This window comes from Myotis davidii, unplaced genomic scaffold, assembly GCF_000327345.1.
Source record: "Myotis davidii unplaced genomic scaffold, ASM32734v1 scaffold370, whole genome shotgun sequence".
Taxonomy (NCBI): Eukaryota; Metazoa; Chordata; class Mammalia; order Chiroptera; family Vespertilionidae; genus Myotis; species Myotis davidii.
Genome location: NW_006288615.1, coordinates 6669052 through 6689904, shown reverse-complemented (window position 1 = coordinate 6689904; position 20853 = coordinate 6669052). Strand labels below are relative to the sequence as shown.

Here is a 20853-nt window from a genome sequence, read left to right as displayed (position 1 = left end):
AGAGAGGCCAGGGGACGTGGAGGGGCAGCCTGAGCTCAGCAGGAGAAACCGAGGCCAGACACGCAGGCACTGGGAGGAGGACCCACGGAGAACATGGACTGGGATCCAGGTGCACAGGGGACAGTCAGGCAGAGGGACCTGGGGCTGGGACAGGAGTTGGTCAACTTCGGGGCTGAAGGACAGCGGAGAGGCCTCTTGGGGTCGGTGGTGAGAGGATTCTGAGGCTGAGCCCAGAGCCGAGGAGGAAGGACTCAAGGGCAGACCTAGAGGGCGCTGGCACGCTGAGTGTCTGCCCGCCTGGCGGGCTCACCTGGCCACCAGGTGGGTGAAAAAGGACAAGAGGAGAGAGAACCGAAACCACCCCAGGGCCCTCGGAAGGGGCTGCCGGCCCTCTCAGTCTCCGAAGCTGAACATCTCAGCTTCTTTCTCCTTCCAGAAGGCGAAGCTTCGGTCGATGTAACCACAGATGTCCTCGCTGTTGAAGCTGCCCCGCTGGGAGCTGGACCCCAGCCGCTGAGCTGCAGGCTCGGGGCCGCCACTGGGGCTGGAGGTGTGGGGCGGGGGCCCAAGCGGGGTCAGGCCTGACTTGCGGCCAGGCTCGGCGTCCCAGGCGGGACCGCGGTTGGAGCCGAAGAAGCGGGCTTTGATGTCCTCGAAGCCATCGGTCCAGGCCCGGCGGCCGGAGGCCACCTCGTCGGTCACGGCCTTGTGGAAGGCCCGCGCGGCCTCCCAGCCATGGGCGCCCAGGTGCTCGAAGACCTCGAAGCAGAGCAGGTGGCGCATCTTTCTCTCCTCTGCGGGCAGGTCGCACTCCAGGAGCTGGAAGTAGCCCAGCATGAAGAGGTCCAGCGTGAGGCTGCCGTAGGGCACGGGCGCCCCGTCCACGTGGGGCAGGAACTGCTCGGGAGACAGGAGGCCCTGGGCCCTAGGCCGACTTCTTCCAGTGGCTGAGGAACAGCATGACGATGCGCTCCTTCCGCAGGTTGGCCAGGTCAGGGCTGTGCCCGGCACCCGCCTCCGACGGGGCCTCCTCACAGCTGATGCCTGAGTCGCTGGCCTCCTCGGTGTCGCCCGGCCCGGGCTCCCCTCCGATTGGACTGCCACGGGGCTGCGGAGGGGCGGGCCAGTAGGCTCTGGGGCACTGCCCGGGAGGGGCCCCTGCCTCACAGGGTCCGAGGTTTGGGATGCAGGGCAGGCAGGGGGCCGACTCAAAGTTGCCACGGAGCGTCCGCACAGACACCCCACACTCCTGGATCTCACGCTGGGCCTCGCTCTGTGGGGGGCTGGCCGGGGCCTCCCTGCTGGCCTCTTGGGGGGGCTGCACGGCCGGTTTCTCCTCACCCTGCACCAGCCCGTTCATGCCCTTCAGCAGCAGCGACATGCTTCGCACCAGCCGCGCCACGTGGCTGCACCAGAAGGGCAGGGGCTGCCCACCCTGCACAGCCTCTACGGCCACCTCAGGGCCTGAGGGCTCTGGCACTGGGCATGGGGCTTCCTCGCCCTCCAGCCCTGGCGCCCGGGGCAGGAAGTGGCTGTTGACAGTGATGCTAACCAGGGGCTCGGGCAGCAGGGCCTGCAGCTCTGCGGCCAGCTGACCCAGCTGGCTCTCGTACTCCTGGCAGCGTCTCCGCAGCTGCAGGTCGGCGATCTGCTTCTCCAGGTACACCAGGTCGTCCTCCGTCAGCAGCTCCCCGAAGGGGCCCAGGATGGCCTGGTGGGTCTGCGAGTACCGCCAGGCCGCCTGCTCCGTGGGGCCCACGCTCCCGCCGTCCTCCTGGGCACAAGGAGGGCCAGTCAGCGGGTGCTGGGAGGGCATGCTCCTTCCTGCTGGTTCAAGCTCCCCGAGGTGGCCTGCTCCCAGTGCCCCTGGGAGCCCAGCCCTGGACACCAGCTGGCTCTTGCCTGGACTTAGAGACGGAAGCGCAGGGCAATACCCCAGCCCTGTGGGGGCCCAGCCTTCCCCTTCAAAGAAGGTGGGTGTCTGCTCTGCCTAATCTCTCCCCCTCATCTCCCCAATGTTTAATGCAAGGATCTCTCTCCTCAGAGCCCTCCTGCTCCTCCCGCCAAACTCCAGAGCCTTCTGTGATGGAGGGCGGCCTTGGAGACGGCAGCCTCAGCCACTCTGCTCTGGGTTCTCCCAACAGTTCACCCCAGAGCCCCTGGCCCTCCCTGCCCCAGTGCTCACAGTCTTCGGGGGACAGACACGGGGGGACCCTGAGCTGGGCTCCCTTTGGGTCCAGGCTCCGGACCTTTGATTACCTTTCAGAACCCCTGGGGGAGGCGCCCATTTCACAGGTGAGCTACCGGCTGGTTGCCAAGAGGCCTAACCTACCTGGTGCCAGGCACGCTCTGCACTAGGTTCTGAGAGCCAGTCAGTGGGTATTTAGCTAAGGAGCCCGTGGGCAGGGAGGGGCCACGGTTCTGGGAGGGGCTTTGATGTTTATTTCCTGTTAATGGACTTAAATAGCCACACGTGACGGGTATTATTGTTCTGCAGGGGCTGCTCTACAGCAAGAGGTGCAGAGCACCTCATTCAGACAAAACCGTGTCCCTCCAGGGTAGGCCTCCAGGACTACTGTCCACACGGCAGGCAGAGGGAGCCTGCCAAAGTCCACCTCAAACCACAGCCCTTCTCTGCTCAGATTTTCTTTTCTTTTTTAATCCTCACCAGAGGATATTTTTCCCATTGATTTTCAGACAGAGTGGAAGGGAGGGAGGAGACGGGGAGAGAGAAACATTGATGTGAGAGTGACACACTAAACCCAACCAGACCAGGGCCAGAGATCGAACATGCAAACACAACCGAGGTATGTGCCCTGTATGGACCCTTGGAATGAACCTGTGACCATTGGGTCCTTGGGCGGACGCTCTAACCACTGAGCAACCAGCCAGGGCTCTGCTCAGACTTCCAAAGGCTCCCCTGAGGCCTTGCAGCGAGAGGTCCTGTAATATCTGCTGTCCCTTCTCTGACCTCACCTCTGCCCACCTCCCTCATTCGCTCCACTCCTGCCTCCTCCTGGTCCTCCCTTGGGCCAACCCATTCTGCCTCAAGACCCCACCTTCCATGTTCACCTGCCAGGACAAAGCTCCCGCCCTCCCCGCCCCTATCCTCTGGCTCCACCCCTCCCCTCCTGGCTCCGCCCCTCTCTCCCCATCCCACTGGCCCAGCCCCACCTGAGCTTCCCGGGCAGGGTCAGTCAATTCCGGTCAAGGGCACATGCTCGGGTTGTGGGCTCGATTCACAGTGGGAGATGTTCAAGAGGCAGCCAATCAATGATGCTCTTTCATCATTGATGTTTCTATCTCTCTCTCCTTCTCCCTTCCTCTTTAAAATCAATAAAAATGTATTTTAAAAATAAATTTAAAAATAACAAACTTGCTAGAAAACTAGTTGGCTTGGGCCGGCCGCGCTCATCACGCGTGGGCACCAGCCCGTCGAGGTCGCCAGAGGGCAGTCCATCCAGCTGTAGTGCGGCCAGGCCCTGGGGGGTATCCCCTGCCGCTGTCTCTGCCCCCTGGCGAACAAGAGCAGGTAATTCAGGGCCTCTAGGGGGCCCTGCCAGGGAGAGGAAGGGCGGGCCACCTGGGACCAGCACAGCCTAGGGAGGAGGGGCGGTGGGGGCTGGGCAGGGAGGGCGGGGAGACCAAGGACAGCACACCCAGTCTAGGAAGTGTGAGCTTTCTGAGAGCAGGAACCCGCAGTGCCCGCTGTGGTAGGGGGCGTGGGTGGTGGGGAATCGCTGGGTGAGAGGCAAGGAGAGATTCCTCCAGCTCTGCTGTGTCTGGCCGGGAAGAAGTTGCTCGGAGTAAGCCATGCAGATGGGCAAACAAGTTTGCAGAACAGTTGCATAGACAGAGTCTGGTGGCCAATTCTGGACTGCAGGACTTGCCAGGGCCAATTCTGGACTGCAGGACTTGCAAGGGGTCCCTGCCGCCGCCCGCTCCCCCATAACTCTCCAAGAGAGAGCAGCACTGTGCAGCATTTCCCAAACTGGCACAGGACATCTCAGCCCCTGGGAGTTCCCAGGACCCATTCAAGGAGCGGTGGGCAGGATTGTAAGGGCCTCCTGCCCAGAAAGAGGGCAAGAAAGGAAGTGGGCCTCCCGCTCCCCCATGGGTCCTGGGCTGGCTGAGAGCTCTGAGGAGGAGGACAGCGGGCACCAGGCCCGCCCTCTCCTGGATGTTTGCTTCTCTCTATCATGCCAGCAGCGCTTTTGGAGGGGGGTGAAGCATCCTGAGTTCAGAGGTCAGGAGGGGGGAGCTTGGACTCACTGGGGTAAGAGAAGGGTTCCATGCCTTCTGTGCTGGGATGATAAGCTGCTTGTGGCCCTGAAATTCCCATCTCCTCAGAACCACGGTGTCCTCCAGAGCCAGCCCGCGCCCCAGGCTCGACCTGACGCCCTCCTGTGAGGAAGGGCCTGGCTGCCCAGAAGGGACCTGGCCTGGGTCACATCAGAGGACACTGGCTGGGCTCCGAGAGTAGGCTGGGGGCCTTGGGAGACAGAGATGTGGATGGTGAGGACGCACCGTAGTGACAACCAGGGCGCTGGTGCTGATCCCCAGGGCAGCTGCGTGGGTCATCTGCTCCCTCGGAAGAGGCTGGTCAGACTGGCCAGGCCAGGCGGGGCTGAGAGACGCTGCTGCTGGGTGGAAGGGGGAACGGAGTCAGAGGGGCTTCCAGGGCAGGGGCCTGGGGAGCAGAACACCTGGGACCTGGGGTAGTGCCAGCCTCCCTGAAGGATATTGGATTTGGAGCCAAAGACCCAGCTAGCCCCGCTTCTCCCAGAAGCACCCAGGGGCGTGCACAGGCTGGCTGGTTGGAGAGCCTGCATTTTATTGTGATCGTCCCATTCCGCGGCCAGTTCTCACCCTCCCCAGTCCTGCTACAGCCAGTGGTCTGGGGTCCTGATGCCGCCCATTGAGTCACAAAGCCTGTGCTGTCCCACCCTCAATGCCCTGAACCCACACAGGGGCACACACCAGGGCCCCACCCTGATGAGAAACACATTCTGCATCACACCCGGCCACACAGTCCTGCCTGGCGACAATGTACCCCATGAACTGCTGCCGCCTCACTACGCAGGGGCCTGTGAGCATTTCTCAGCCGCTCCGTTCCATTTTGATAAGTGCAGGTCCGGTGGGGAGCAGTGTAAGGACTGTGTCCCTGTCCCTGAGGTGTCCAGACAGCAGCAGCAGTGTGTCTGTAGGGGATTCCCCTCAGGACTACAGAGGCCCAGGGGGTGAGGGGGCTTCCCATCACCACACAGGCAGGGCAGTCAGGCCCCAGGGGCCCAGAGCTCACAGAGGGACCCTGCTGGGCAGGAGGCTGTTTAATTGGTCTCACTTTAAAACAACAAAGGAAACCTGGAAGAAGCTGGGGGTTGGGCAGTGGGAGGGGGTGACCCCAACCAGGTCCTGAGTATCCTGAGCACAGTTGCCTGGAGTCAGCTACCCCCTTCCCTCCCCCCTCAAAGGCCCTCGGGGGTGAGGCCAGCAGTGCCCGCTCCTGGCACCCACGGCCCAGGCCCGTCTCCCTGGAGAAGTGTACTCACAGGTGGGGCTCCTGAGACCTGAGCCCCCTCTTCCATCCTCTGGGGAGCGCCTCGCAGCCGACAGTGGAGGAGGGGGGAATGGTGGGGGCGGAGGTGTCATCAGGAGCGGCACCTGGAGGTGGACAGACCTGGTCAGCGGGAGGCCCAGGTGAGGTGAGGGGTGTTCAGGCTAGCCTGGCCCATCTCGTGCATCTTAGAAAGGCCTGGAGGGGGTCAAGTGTCCCTCCAGGTTCTGTCCCCCATGTCTCTCCACTCCCTCCACACCGGGTGACCAGGGCTCCCAAATACCCACCCACTTGTCAGAGTGCCACCACTCACTGTGCCCCCCAGTGCCTCCACCACCAACACCAGAGAATCCCTATCTCAAGGCCCAGCTCATGGGCTTACTCTAGAGCAGTGGTTCTCAACCTGTGGGTCATGACCCCTTTGGCGGTCGAACGACCCTTTCACAGGGGTCGCCTAAGACCATCAGAAAACACATATATAATTACATATTGTTTTTGTGATTAATCACTATGCTTTAATTATGTTCAATTTGTAACAATGAAATTGGGGGTCACCACAGCATGAGGAACTGTATTAAAGGGTCGCGGCATTAGGAAGGTTGAGAACCACTGCTCTAGAGGCAGCTTAACTCGGCAGCTGCATTGCTGGGTCTGGACCTGGTGTCCAGCTTGTGCTCACAAGAGAGGTGCGCACACACCACCACCACCACTCCTCCCCCTCAGACTGCCCCTGACTTCTGTGCTGAGACGAACCACCTGGAATGGTCCCCTCGGAGAAGAGCAGGTGCCTGGTCCCTGGGCTTAGGGGGAAACCACAAGGAACTCTTCTTAGCCACAAGCAGGGGCCATACGCTTGACCACACCTCAGGGCGGGCTACTGTGCCCAAGACCTACCAGCAGTGTCTAGGCTGCCCTCCCTGGGCTGCCTGGAAACAGACACCAAGATTGGCCCTGGGAGCCTGGGGTCTGGGAATCCATGCTGGGGGCTACTGGGTCACCCCCAGTCACCCCCACAACCTGCCCCGTGTCTGGGGCAGGGCACAATCCTGTCCTTGGCCACCGCTCCGCCCCCAAGTGCTGACGGGTAAGCAGCCAGAAAGAGTTTTGGCCTGGAGGTGCCCCCCGCACCCCACTTCCTCACCCCCCAGCTCAGCCTTGGTCAGCCTCAGCTTTGGCATGGACCATCGGGAGCCAAGACTCCTGGATGGGTGGACTCATGGGGCTGGGTGAGCAGGGGTCCCAGGCATGCAGGCTGCCCTGACACAGCAGGTAATGCCAGCAGCAGGACTGTGCTCACCTCTCACCTCTGCCTGTGCCGACTTAGGTGGCACAGAAATTCTCCAGGAGGACACCTGAGCTGTCCCCCAGGACCCCAGAGCCTTTTGGTTTAAAGCTGAAAGTTGAAGGCTGTCTGGCCCCGTCTCTCAGCTGGTGGACGCCTGGGGTCCTGCAGGGCCAATGTGCCTCGGTGCCGTCTGGCATGAGGCTGCCCCATTCCGTCTCAGCTTGTAGGGCTGCACACTGCCTTCTCTCCAAGCACCCTGCCCTGGCCAGCAGACCGCAGCTCCGCACCCCTCCCGCCAGTGGGCCCCTGGTGGGTGCTGGAGAGAGTCAGAGGACGAGGACCTGGTGAAATGAGCCCATGCGGGATGCGTGGCCGGGCCGGGGCCCACGCTGCAGCTCGGTGTGATGCGCGGCCAGCTCTGCCTTGCAATTCTTCCTGTTTAAAAGGCGAGGGGCCTGCATTTTCACTTCACACAGAGCCTTGCATGGGGAGCCCTCACCATACGTCTTCACCCACTGCCTCGGCTCCAAGTCACATGCCTATCCAGGACCCTCCGTCCGCCATGGCCACTGGACAGGAACACAGCCTGAACCCCATCTGCCCGGCCACCACCCACCTCACACCTCGCTCCTTGCAGGAATCCGGGAGCCCCAGAGCACAGCAGTTGGGGAGCTGCAGCAGGTACAGGGGTGGTCTGCCCGGCCGGGAGGACCTGTGGGCGTAGGGGCTGGGCTGCGAGCAGGGAGCTGTGGTGTCCTGGGCTGTCGGGGCTGTCACAGCTGCTGCCCCCGGAATGGGAGGCGTCGCATGAATATTTGAAGGCAGAGGTGTCAGGTGGCCAGGCGGGCTGGGGCCGCATGTGGGATCCCTTACCCTGCACCTTAACCCTCCACAGTGCAGGACCCAGGGAAGCGGACCCTCCGGGGAGGTGGGGCACCTGAGATCCCGGTCACGTGAGAGGGAGAGACCACCTAGCGTCATCATCCCTCAGTGCAGTACCTGCACCCCCAGGACAGCCCCGGGCACAGAGGGCAAGGGGCTTTCTCAGGGCCCAGCAGCTGGGACAAGGCGGAGCTGGGTCCCCAGTCCTTGCCCCTGCCAGGACTGGAGCCCCTCGAGTCACTGCTCTGTGATTGGGCCCAGGGGCACCCGGTGGAGGAAGAGGCAGGCGGTGGGCCTCTCGCACCTAGTAAGGATGCCACATCCTGGCTGCTCTTTTCCTGGCATTTCTCAGGGTCGTGTTTGCAGCGGGGACCCAGACAGAGGTGCAGGCTGCTTACCGCTTGCTATACACCGGGGCTGCCCAGGCTCTGGGGTCCTCGGCTGTGATGCAAACTTCCTGGGCGCAGAGCAGCCATCTGGGCCCATATCACACAACCCTGGGACTTGGGGGCAACGGGACCCAACAAGACATGACGCTTGCCCTTCACCCCGTGCCGCAGACCCAAAAGTCTCATGTCTTCCTCCAGCGTCCATGAGGCAGACAGAGCCCGGCTTAGGAGCTGCAAACAGGGTCGGTCAGATGCCGGGCCCCAAGGCAAAGCTATAGAGCAGTGGTTCTCCATAATGTAAATATCTGATATGCAGGATGTATTTTCATGTTACAAATTGAACATAATTAAAGCATAGTGATTAAAAACAAAAAACAATATGTAATTACATATGTGTTTTCCAATGGTCTTAGGCGACCCCTGTGAAAGGGTCGTTCGACCCCCAAAGGGGTCGCGACCCACAGGTTGAGAACCGCTGCTATAGTGGTTTGTGGTGACAGGCTGATGGACAGAGGAGGGCTGAGCAGGGGCCCTCACCAAAGGGCCACTCCAATGCCTGGCCCCACTCAGCCAGGACAGGGCTGTGGGCTTGCCTGCCGGCCCTGCTCGCAGCCATCCTGAGAGCCCAATGGAATCTGCTCTGGGGGAGGGGCAAGACCTCCCCTCCCCCTGGCAGTGTGCGGGCACAGCTGGGATGGCAGCTGCCCTTTATGGGACGAGAGTGGAAGAGGTAGGGAGCTGGAACTTGCTCGGGGACCCAGGAGAATGGATTTGGGCCTCCATGCAGCAACTGCAGCTGGGGGGCCTCTGCCACCCTGTCCCGGGGGCTTTATCCTGCTCACTGCTCCAAGGAGCAGCTCTGGGGCGGTGGCCTGGGCCTCAGTTTCCTGGAAGAACTCTGCAGGTGCTAGGAGTTAAGGAGAGAGCCTGGCACAGACCTCGTCACTGCAGTGTCACAGTGACCTCTGAGTTTCAGCTAGGACAGGGGCCTGCTGCCATGTTTCCCCGGCAATGGGCGGCCCACATCCCTGCATTCCTCACTTCGGCCTGGACAGGAACCAGATCTACAAGGACCAGAAGAAGCGGCAGACGGTCCCGACCTGTGGGCTCCTGACAGTGGGCATGTTACCCCCAGGTTGGGCAATTGCCCCAAGGCTGGCGCCTTTCCCATGGCCTGCAGTGTCCTCTGCTGTGTTTTTGGTGAGATTTGAGCAGTGCTGTGCCGACCATGCATTATACATTGAGGACAGCTGTCGAGCCGGGTTACAGGCCTGTAATGCCACCCGGCCGGCAAAATCATGACCCGCAGCTGGGCTGGACACCGGTCACCACGGCTGAGATTCAGCCAGGCCCCTCCCTTGGGGAGGAGGCTTCCGGGGGAGGCCTTGCCCTCTCCGGGCCTCAGTTTCCCCATCTGTAAAATGAAGGGGTTTTAGGACCCTTCTGAACCTGGCGGGGGTTGCGAGTGGGGGGTGGTGGTGAGGATGGTGCCTGCTGGGTGGTTAATGGGTGTCTCTTTTACCCTGCAACTAGGCTCCTCAATCCCATTTTATAGATGAGAAAATCGAGGCTCAGAGATACTCACCACCTGCTGGGCAGAGTCGCTCTAATCTTGGTGGTAATGAGGATGGGGCAGGGGCAATAGGACAGTGGATGCCATGGAGGTGTGGGGGATCCTGGTTTGCCACCCTGGGCTGCTGCTCCTAACTGCTGCCACCAGGACCTCACTCACACCCGGCCTCAGAAGAGGGAGTCAGGGTGAGGGGGCCCCTCTAGCCCGTGCCCCACCCCTCAGTGTGCAGAGGGGCTGCCCAGGGAGCAGAAGGACTTGGCAAAAGTCAAGGTGGAGAGGTCGAGGCAGGGCCTGCACTTCCACAGCAGCATGCAGGGCCCCACTGTCCTGCAGACCAGCGCACGAAGGGACCCCTCCCACAGGGCAAGTCTTGTCTCCACCTGTCCAGCCTCGGTCCCCGGGCTGCCTCTCTTGGGACCCGTGGTTGTGGCTTTCACCACCTCCTCCGAGCCTGACATGGGAAGAGGCCAGCGCAGGTGACCTCTGGATATTGCGTTTCCATCAATATTGTATCAGCCTCCCGGGCCTCGGCCCCCAGCTGACGGCGCCCTCCCGCAGGGCGGAGCCTGCACCCTGCAAGTGTGAGGCAGGAGTCCTGGTGCGGGAACAGTCCAGCCAGTGGTGAGTGGCTAGCACCCCCTGCTGCCCGGTGCTCACTGAGGGAGAAGAGAGAGGCCCCAGGTCCAACCCTGAGACCCAAACGGGCTCCTGAAGCTCACTGGACACACCAGCTCAAAGCCAAGGGTCTGCATTTGAATGCGCCGTGCCAGCCGTCAGCCCAGACGCAGGCCGGAGGGGCTGGGGTCGGAAGGAGGCAGACAAGCCCACCCACTCTCCATCATAGGTGGAGCGTGTGGATGGGCTGGGTGCCACAGGCCTGCATGTCGGTTGGGGGCCTGCACACGTAGCCCAGGCTGGTTTGGGGAATCTGCTGCCTTGAATCGTGTGGTGTCACCAAGAAGCCAGCCAGGACCCGAAGAACCACCAGGTAACCTGAGATGGGCCGGTTCCCCACATCCCAGGTGTCAGGAGAGCACCCATGAGCCCCGTTCACTTCAGAGAGGGGGACCCAGTGGCTGGAGGAGCTGGCAGATGTGCAGGAGCGGGAATGGCGGGTGGGGGCAGAGACCTGCTTGGACAAGCCCTGGCCATGGGCATGGCAGTGTGGCTGGCGGGGGACGGGCAAGGAACCCAGGGTGGAACCTGCTCCCTGGCAGCCAAGCAGCCACCCACCAGCCTCCTCATCTCAGCTGCCAGGCTGACCCAGTGACCACATAGGGGCCGGGCGGGACCCAGGTGGCCGGGCACCCCTAGCGGATGGACAGTGAAGCTCCACCCACCACATTAGCAACTCACTGAGGCCCACCAAGTCCTCCAACCCAAGCCAGGGAAACGACCTTTAACCAAACACCGAATGCTTAGTAAAATGATTAGTAAATTACTTCAGCCGACCTGTAGTTCTTGTTTCTGAAACTACGCCGCCAGGACAAACCAGGGCACCGGCGGGTCCCCAGAGCACTTGAGCGGCCCTGAACCTTGGCCGGTGGTGGCTGGGTGAGGATGTCCCAAGGCCCAGGGCCAGGGAGGACTGCAGCCCTGCCTGCACGAGGCCTGACGGCCTGAAGGACGAGGAGGCACAGCAGCGCTGCGCGCGACCTGGCACAGGGGCATGTCAGCTCGCTGGGCCTCAGGGCTGTCAGCTGAAATGGGGTCCAGCCATCCCAGGGCTGCCCACCAAGGAGAAGTGGCAGGTTGGAAAGGCGGGGTGGGAGGCAGCCTGAGTCCATGCTGACTAAACTGCTGTCCACCCACATATCTGTCCACCCCCACCCACATATCTGTCCATCCACCATGATATCTGTCCATCCACGCCCTTATATCCATCCATGTGCTGGGGATGGGGCCAGCAGGACAGGCTTCTGTCCTCACAGACTGGGAAGTGGCTCAGGGAGGGTCATGGTCACACACCTAGGCAGGAGGGGGGACTGGAGGCTGCTGCCTCCTGGGCTGACAGGGCGGGCTGGGCCTCATGAGGGTCAGCTCACCAGGAACCCAATGTCTTGCTCCCACCCGTGGGTAACCTCAGCTGACACAACATCACCCCTGGGAGCACTGGCCATGGGGGTCCAGAGTCAGAAGCATGGTTTCTTTGGTCCAGGTAGATGGCAGCCCCCACCACAGCCCCTGTCACAGCCCTCGCCACAGCCCCCACCACAGCCCCCGTCACAGCTCCTGTCACAGCCCCCACCACAGCCCCCGTCACAGCCCTTGCCACAGCACCTGCCACAGCCCCCACCACAGCCCCCACCACAGCCCCTGTCACAGGACTGGTCATTGCCCAGTCATGACTGCTGGCTCATCCTTAGTCCCAGCGCCCAGCTAGCTGACCTGTGGGGCTGGCTCAGTCCTGGCCCGGAACCTTTTTTCTGCCAATGACATGGTGTACATAGAGCTTTCTAGCTAACTGGTCTGTCGGGGGGAGGCTTTCACCCTCACCCCAGCTAGGGTGACTGGAGACCCTGAGACTTACCGGCCGGGCCGTCTCCCGCAGGTACTGGGCGCAGTCCTGGTGTCCGTGGTACTCCGCCAGGTCTGCCGCCGTGTAGCCATCTTCATCCCGCAGGGAGGGGTCCACGCGGTGGGAGACCAGGGTCTGGCAGCACTGCAGGGAGGGGCACAGGTGACCCATGGCCCACAAGACGATCCCACAGTACCCACCAGGCACCATGGCGGGCCGGCACCACACCCCAGCTCCAGGTGCGACACTGAGGCTGCCAACATCTGAGGAACCTACCTGAGAATCCCAGCATTCCCTGCACGCACAGCCGCCCTGTCTGGCACCAAGCCCTGCAGGTACCAGCACCCCATCCTGGATGGGAACCCAGGTCCCGAGGTAAGGAGCTCGCTGAGGGCTCAGGTGATAAGAAGGTGGCATGGCGGGGGTCCTCCCCGCTCGGAGCCTGACCCCGACCTTGCCCCTTGCCCTTGTAGCCCACGTCCTGGGCTATGACTACAGAACCAGTTTCCACTTTTACAGCCACGCTCAGAGGGGCGTGCCATGTTCCCATGAAGAAGCTGGGACCCAGAGGGACTTGGGACAGACCAAAGTCTGGACTTTTGTGAGGTGGCTGTGCCAGCAGCACAAACAGGGGGGCAGAACGACCCAGGTCAGGGAGCAGGTGGGTGAGACCCATCCACTCCCCAGAAACGCAAAAGATGGACGAGACATGAAAGTCACCTTCCTGAAGCAGAGAAGAGGCAACAAGCAAGCGAGGAATCATCCGGCCAAGAAGAAGACAGGAGTCGGAGGGATAAGCCCAGCACTCAGAGCGCTGATGCGGGAGAAAGTCATGACCTGGGCGGTCCCTGCAGCCTCCTGGGAGGAGGGAGACCAGCAAAAACCAGGGCCTCGGAAGGTGGGCTCTGACTCCCCACCTGCCGCTGCAGGCTGAGGGCTCCCCTCGGAGGAGAGTAAACCAGAGCCAGCCAGCCCGCGCTCCCCATCACGCAGGGGCTCCAGGCAGCCTCACACCTGGAACGCGGACTCAGATGATTCTGGGCTCGCAAGTCACACATATGCTGACAGGCAGAGGCAATCAAGACAACATCCCGGGCCTCAAATGACTCCTGCAAATCATTTCTCAAATATAATGTGCATCGTACAGTCCACAAGACCAGGAGCACCAGAAAGGAGACCAGAACACGAACAAACCGACCTGCAGAAACAGACTAACCGACTGCAATGCAACCGGGCTTACAACTTTCAAAGAAATAAAGACCAAGCTGCAAAGTACAGGCATGGAATGATAAACCATAAAAATGGACACATGTAGATTTGAAAAATGACTAATTCAAGGTGGAGGACATCCTAAATAATAAAAGGCTAGTATGCAAATTGTCCCCTGGAATGGGAGTTCAACAGGGAGTTCGACCAGGGGCAGAGCTGGCCGGCCAACCTACTGTGTCCCCTCCCCCTGGCCAGCCTGGCCTGATCCGCGCTATTGGGGCAGGCAGACCCCACCCATGCACGAATTCGTGCACCAGGCCTCTAGTAAAAATAATAACCAAGTTAAAGACTGAAGCTGAAGACCTGGTAAACAGGAAATGGGCCTGAAGAAGCAATCCAGAATACAGCACAGCCAGACAGAAAGATGAAGATAGAAATCCAGCAGCTACAGCCAGGACGAAAATGCAGAATGAGAGACAACAGAGTGGATGCAGAGGGCGTGCCTGAAGAGGGAACGGCTGAGAACTTGACTGACAGATGGAAACACCAAGCACAAACTCGAGAAGTCCAACCAGTCCTGAGTAGGAGCCGTCACCTTGGTCCTATCACAGCGAAACAGCAGAAGACCAGACACAATGAGCATCTTAAAAGCAGCCAGAGGGGCCCTAACCAGTTTGGCTCAGTGGATAGAGCGTCGGCCTGCGGACTGAAGGGTCCCAGGTTCAATTCCGCTCAAGGGCATGTACCTCGGTTATGGGCACATCCCCAGAAGGGGGTGTGCAGGAGGCAGCTGATCGATGTTTCTAACTCTCTATCCCTCTCCTTTCCTCTCTGAAATCAATAAAGATATATTTTTTTAAAAAAGCAGCCAGAGGGGAAAATATGATCTTCAAACAGTGACCCCCATGCAGACCTCTTGGTGGAAGCCAGAAAGTGATGAATGACATTTTCAAAGCACCAATATGTAAAAACTGCCAAGCTACCGTTCTCTACCCAGCAAAAATGTGCTGAAGATGAAATAAAGATGTTTCCAGACAAACAAAAAGAAACAAGAAGCAAACCCAGCCGAAGGAACCGTCTAAAACAGGGGTGGGCAAACTTTTTGACTCGAGGGCCACAATGGGTTCTTAAACTGGACTGGAGTGCCGGAACAAAAGCATGGATGGAGTGTTTGTGTGAACTAATATAAATTCAAAGTAAACATCATTACATAAAAGGGTACGGTCTGTTTCCTTTTTTAGTTTTATTCATTTCAAACGGGCCAGATCCAGCCTGCGGGCTGTAGTTTGCCCACGGCTGGTCTAAAACATTCACTCAGACTGAGGGAAAGGAATTCCACGTGGGGTCCCAAGTAGCCGGAAGGAATGGGCCTGAGAGGAAAAGGGGGGGATCTGTGGGTATGTTTGAATATGTCTTTATTCATGTACTGAATAAAAAGTAATGATGTCATATAGGTTTTTGAAAACTGTAGACATAAAACACATTAAAAACAGCAACCTCATCCCATTCTGGCCTCTCCCTTCACTGCTCACCCCCCCACCAGCTCTCTCACAGTCGGGACTGTGGGAACCATCATGTTCACCCCCCGGAGGTAGCTTGTCCCAGAGATGGGGCAGTGAGGCCTTCCCCTAGTCCCTCACTGTGCCAGGCACCATTTTGGGTAGACACCTGGGCCTCCTCACAGCTCCTGACCCCCTGCCCCGTGGGGCTTAGGGGCCCGTATTACACAAGACGAAACAAGGCACCAGGAAGGATAAGAGGCCTCACAAGTTCAGACACCAGGAAGTAGGCAGCCTGGGTGCAGAGCAACGGCTCTCAGAACCCATGACCTTAACTATTACCCCAGACCGAGCAGCATCAGAGGACACAGGGCTGCAAGGCACCCTGAGCATGAGTTAGTCCAGGGTCCTCCATTCCTAATGTCAGTCCCAGTGCCCCCTTTTTATCACAAATGTTTCCTGACGCCTCATTCAGGATTCTAAAATGAACTCCATATACGAGTATGCTATAATTTACCTGCACACGTGCTTTTTATTTTTTTAAATATATTTTTATTGATTTCAGAGAGGGAGAGATAGAAACAATCAATGATGATGATAGTATCATTGATCAGCTGCCTCCTGTATGCCCCACACTGGGGATCAAGCCTGCAACCTGGGCATGTGCCCTGATCAGGAATCGAACCATAACCTTCCGGTTCATAGGTTGACGCTCAACCACTGAGTCACACTGGCCGGGCTGCACAGATACTTTTAAAATGATTAGTACTCCCCTCTAACTCTAACATACACGAGAAGAGAGAAAGATATAATGTAACAAGTGTGCATTTTGCTGTAAATGCTCAGGTGCAATGGAACAGAGGACACAGCCCAATGGGCACATCGGGGAGAATCAGAAAGGCACCTAAATGAGTAAAATAGTCCTTACTGAGTGCCCCAGGCACATGCTTTCTGCACTAACTCTGCTCTCATTCACTGCCTTTGAGGCAGTACCTGTAGGTTGCAAAACACTGCACCACAAGTGACTCTTGTCCGGAGAAAGGCAGGATGTCTGTGTCTGATGCAGTGCAATCAGTCGGTCACCTGCCTGCCACACCGACCGGGTTGTTCCCGTCCATCTGTGTATTCGCCTCCTCATCCCTCACCGTGGAGGGTAAGTATGTGTGTGTGGGTATAGTCACTTTGAATTCCCAGGTCTCACTGACTAATGAGTTAAACAGAAGTCCCCCGGCGCTGCCTCACCTCCATCTGTCCGTTCTCTGCGGCGTCATGCAGGGGGGTCCCACCCCAGGAGTCTCTCATGATGGGGGCGCCCAGCAGCAGCAGCCGGTCGAGGATGGGTGTGTGGCCACCTCGTGCTGCAAAGTGGAGGGCTGTGGCCCCCTCGTTGTCCCGTGCGGTCAGGCCGATGTCAGTGAAGGTGACCTGGAGAAAGGAGAAAGGGGGGCCAGGTGAGGCTGGATGGGGTGACCACTCCTGGGGATGGCCACCAGGAGGAGGACATGGAGCCCTGGGAGATGACCTTGGGGGCCGGGGCACCACTCCCCAGGAAGCCCTGGGACAGAGCTGGCTCCTCACACTCAGCCTGTCATCATCCCAGGGCCTGGCACCTCCAGAACAGTGTTTGGGGGGTGAGATCTGGTTTTACTGGGAGCCTCCAGTCCCCAGATCCGCCCCAGCCCAAATCTTAAGCAGAACACCTCCAGGGCGGGTTTCACACATCCAATGAGCAAAACGCTTCGAGGGCACCTAGGAGACCACAAACATGTCTACAGCCTCTGGCACTGGGCTCATTTGGGCCCTGAGCTCCCCCAGCACAGATGCAGGCGGGGGACATTGGGCAGCGGGTCCTGTCGGCCTCTCAGAGCACGGGACTCGGACCCTGGTCATCCTGTGGCTTGGGCCCTGTCCTGCTGGCAACCACCTTTGTGAGGGCACCAGTGGTCTCTGGTCCAGAGCACCCAGCTGCCATGGGGGGATGCGAGGGGCAGACCCTGAGGTGCCCACCCACTTCTATGGGCACACTGAACTGTGGCCTCGGGACAGGATGACCTAGTCTGCCAACAAGACGTTAGGGCCTCTTCCAGGAACACCCTGCCTTCCTGAAGGAAGAGGCTGGTGGATGTGGGTGCCCCCTTTACTCCCTCTTCCTGCCTTGAATGCGGCCAACTTTCACCCCGGGGGAAAGGCCAGGGAACAGCAGAGACAAGCCCACGGGGTTGATCCACTGTCACCGGCCTCCTGCTCCTTCTGTAGGAGGGACGGGCTTTGGTTGTTTGGTCCACACGTCACCTGCAGCGCAAAGCACTGCTGACTCATCCCACCCTCAGCCATGTCTGTGAGGGACAGAGGCCTCCCACCAGCCAGCACCCCAAGGGCAAGGGTGCCCACCCTGGAGCTGGTGGGCCAGGCTGGATGGAGGCTGCCCTCCCCCTGGCCATCCTACAGGGAGGGGGGCAGGGAGTCCATCTGGAAAGGCCTTTCTGGTCCGGGGCCCCATGGCCCCAGCTGCTCCCTCCCTGGGGTGAGCCTCTGGGGGGCTCTGGGGGGCTCAGAGGTCCCTCTTCCCTCCTGCCCACCTGTCCTGGGCACCACACAGCCTGCTGGCTCACTTCATATGCGAAGCACCTGCTATGCGTGGCCCTGCTGCCAGAGACGGCCAGGACCCACCAGGGCCCAGGATCATCCAGGTGAGGGGAGGCCAAGGTCTGAAATGGATGGGCTCACACCTACAGGGAGGGAATATAAGGACAACGCCCCAGACTGTCAGGGGGTGACAGCTGGAGAGCCTCAGGGCTTTCTCCGGAGCAGGGGTCACTTGGCAGGAGGACCCCAGGAGGAGACCTGGCCTGTACCAAGGTGAGGCCCTGCCTCCCAGGGTGGGGACAGACAACCACCAAGATAAAGAAGTCAGAATTAGTGTGTCGGGTGTTGGTGCCATGGAGGAAAGACGGCAGGAGAGCAGAGGGCTGGGCACAGGGTGGCTGCCATCCTAGCCAGGTGGGCAGGCAGGCAGTGGAGGAGCCCTGAGGAGCTGCCTGCCGGGCAGAGGGGGCAGCATGTGCAAAGGCCCCTGGGGAGTGAGGCTGGCTTGCTGGAAGGGCTGGGGAGGAGGCCCCTGGGGAGTGGGGAAGGGCTGCTGATGCCGGGTTCACAGTCTCAGCCTGGAGCTGTGCACTCGAGGCTGCATCCCGGGCCCTGCCTGAGCCTGCTGCCCAGGCTGCTGGGAGCGATGGGCGGACACATCCCATCCCCAACAGCCCTGTGGGTCCCCAGTTCTGCGGTGGGCAGACAGATCCAGGGGGTGGGCCCCCCACCGCAGCCAGGCCCTGCTTGCTGGGAGGGACTCTGGGGAGTAGGCAGGAGCAGGGGCCAGTCTTCTGGGGATTCCCCTGTCCCCACCCGGTCCCCCTTACCAGCCAGACAACTAGAGAGTAGTGTCCGCGGGCGGCGGCAGCATGCAGCGCGCTCATGCCGTCCAGGGCGCGCAGATGCACGTCGGCGCCGCAGTCCTTCACCAGGAACTGGGCCAGGTGCAGGTGGCCCTCCTGGCAGGCCAGGTACAGCGGGGAGGCGCCGCTGCGTGTCCGCCGGTTCACGCTGCTGTGGAGGAGGGCGAGGTTCAGAGGGCGCTTGGCCAGGGTCACAGGGGTGGGAGTGGGACTGATCCAGCTGAGGACCCAGATCGAGGGGAGGGGAGGTCCGGCACTGGCCAGCTCCAGCTCCCTTACCCGCTGAGGGGGTCCCAGCCAGTCACCTGTAGGCTTGCACAGGGATGAGGGTTCTGGCTGCTGGAATCCAGCTCCACCCACTCCCCATCGAGCTGTGTGCCTCTGGAGTTGGCCAGCAGGGGGCGCCTCAGGGTGACTAGCCCAGGGACCTGCAGCAGGCAGGTCAGTGAACTCAGAGCTGAGCCTACCCTGTAAAAGGGAACATTGTGAGCCGGACACTAGACATCCATCCCATCCATGGGCACTCGGGCCTGGCATTTGGGGCCGGTGTGAATGGAATGGAGCAGGTCCTGGGATTTCCCGAATTCCCTCTGCCTCCACCTGCTGCAGGGCCAGTGACTCGCTGCAGGGAGGAGCCACCCCCTTCCCAAGGCTGACCCCTATCCCCTGGTGACACAGACTTCACCTCTGGCTCCTGCAGTGGTGCCAAGTGGGATGTTGGCCTCTGGGGCACAGTCCTTCCCATTTGTGTGTGTGTGTGTGTGCACGTGTGCATGTGTATGTGCATGTGTGCATATGTGTGTGCGTATGTTTTAATGTGAAGTCTCTCAGTTTTCAAATGGCAGAAACTACTTTAAAAACTGTGGGTCTAAGAGACTCCGTGGCCAGTGTGGACACTTTGGGGAAGATCTGTGAGGCAAGTCCCAAAGGCCTTCACCAAGGGGTGGGAATGGGGAGAGGGGCAGGAATAAGAATGCTATTCACTGCTGAGATGCAAGGTCTTGGGAACACATGTGAGGCCGTGGGGACAGCCAGGCTTGCCCATCCCTGTGTCCTGTCCCTGTGTGCCTGCCACCAGCTGTTCTCTGGCCCGGGTGCAGCCTCACCAGGGGCCAGGCCCCCAGACTGCCGACAGGAGGTGCCCCAGCCCCTCACCTGCGGTGGGCAGCTGCCAGGAGCTTCAGGCAGGTCAGGTCCCCGCTGACAGCGGCGTGGTGCAGCGGCAGGGCCCCCTCCAGCGTCTCCAGCGTGGCTGCGTGGCCCTCTCGGAGCAGCCACTCCACCAGCACCGGGTGGGCGAAGCGGGCGGCCAGGTGTAGCGGGGAGACACCCGAGTCATCTTGGTCCTACCGGGCACAGGCAGGGTGGGGAATGGGTGGCAGGTCTGGACTCACCCCGCTGGGCAGAACCCGTGGCCAGAGCCAGCCTGGGGTCCACCCTGCCAGGGAGCCCGCCTGCTGGGAGTTTTTGCTCCCTCCTCTCCCCTCTGCTCCCTCCAAGGCCAGGGAGGCCCTTTCTTCTAAGTGAGGCGACCTGCTCAGGGTTAGAGGCAGGGCCAGGGCTCAAGTCCAGGTCTGGGTCAAATCTGTGACCCTGCCACATGCAGTCAGAGCACAGCCATGCCCCTTCCCAATCTCTGCGAGCGGCCAGAAAGGCTTCCGCTTGCCCACCAGTGCCACACCAGGCTTGGCAGCCTCCTGACCTCGGCCCCACCCCACCCCACTGAGTGTCCACCCCCAGCACAGGCCCTGGCCGGGAGCATTTCCACTGCGGGAGCCGCAGCCCAGGTCTTCTCCCAGGCACAGCACGGACAGGCAGCACTCCTGCCGCTGCCCCTGGCGGTGGTGGCTAGGCAGCCTCTGGCTGTGACCTGCGAATCTTCCCTCTCCTGGGACCCAGTGGGTCCCCCATGCCCACTCGGCTCTGTCAGAGCTTTCTCACAGTCTTTCCTCATGAAGGGGTGTAAGACAGGCAGGGACAGGGCAAGGATGGGCCCTGGTAGAAATTCCCCAAGCTCGCCCTTGAACCCTGGAGACGTCTCTCTAGCATCAGGGCCTCAGTCTCGCTCGGGGCTCCAGCTCCTGAGCCCAAGTGCCCACTGCGCGTGCCTGTGGGCCCTTTCTAGATCCTGAGAGACAGGCCCCCGGGACCAGGCCTGATGAGAACTGGCAGGACCCCCACTGGCAAGGCCAGGCGCTCCTGTGCGGGGAGGTGGGGGCGGTGGGGAGACGAGGTGGTTTAGGAGGTGGCCTTGGCTTGCAAGGGCTTTGTGTTGCTTGGGGGGGCGGGGGGGAGGGCAGAGACACTGCACAGACTGAGCTGTGAGGTTTTCATGGTGAGTCCCTGAGAGAAAGAGCCCAGGGCAGGGGACCTTCTAGCTCACAGCTCACTCCTCCCTCTGTTCACAGGGACACTGCCTTTCGGGTTGCCCTCTGCTCACCTGCAGACCGCAGCCCCCTTCACGCACCAGCCAGCACAGCTCCGCCCTG

At 60.6% G+C, this 20853-nt stretch overlaps 1 protein-coding gene across 1 annotated transcript in view; it reads right to left on the bottom strand.

Moving 5' to 3' along the window:
• Positions 1-6: 6 nt before the first annotated feature.
• The window catches only part of ESPNL (espin-like), a 22005-nt gene continuing 1158 nt past the window's right edge, over positions 7-20853 (bottom strand). Inside the window, 10 exon segments of the mRNA XM_015561808.1 lie at positions 7-932; positions 934-1990; positions 3381-3515; positions 4528-4640; positions 5553-5664; positions 12217-12348; positions 16155-16337; positions 18329-18515; positions 19520-19710; positions 20805-20850. Coding sequence (XP_015417294.1) covers positions 394-932; positions 934-1990; positions 3381-3515; positions 4528-4640; positions 5553-5664; positions 12217-12348; positions 16155-16337; positions 18329-18515; positions 19520-19710; positions 20805-20850 — 2695 coding nt within the window. The 3' untranslated portion in view covers positions 7-393.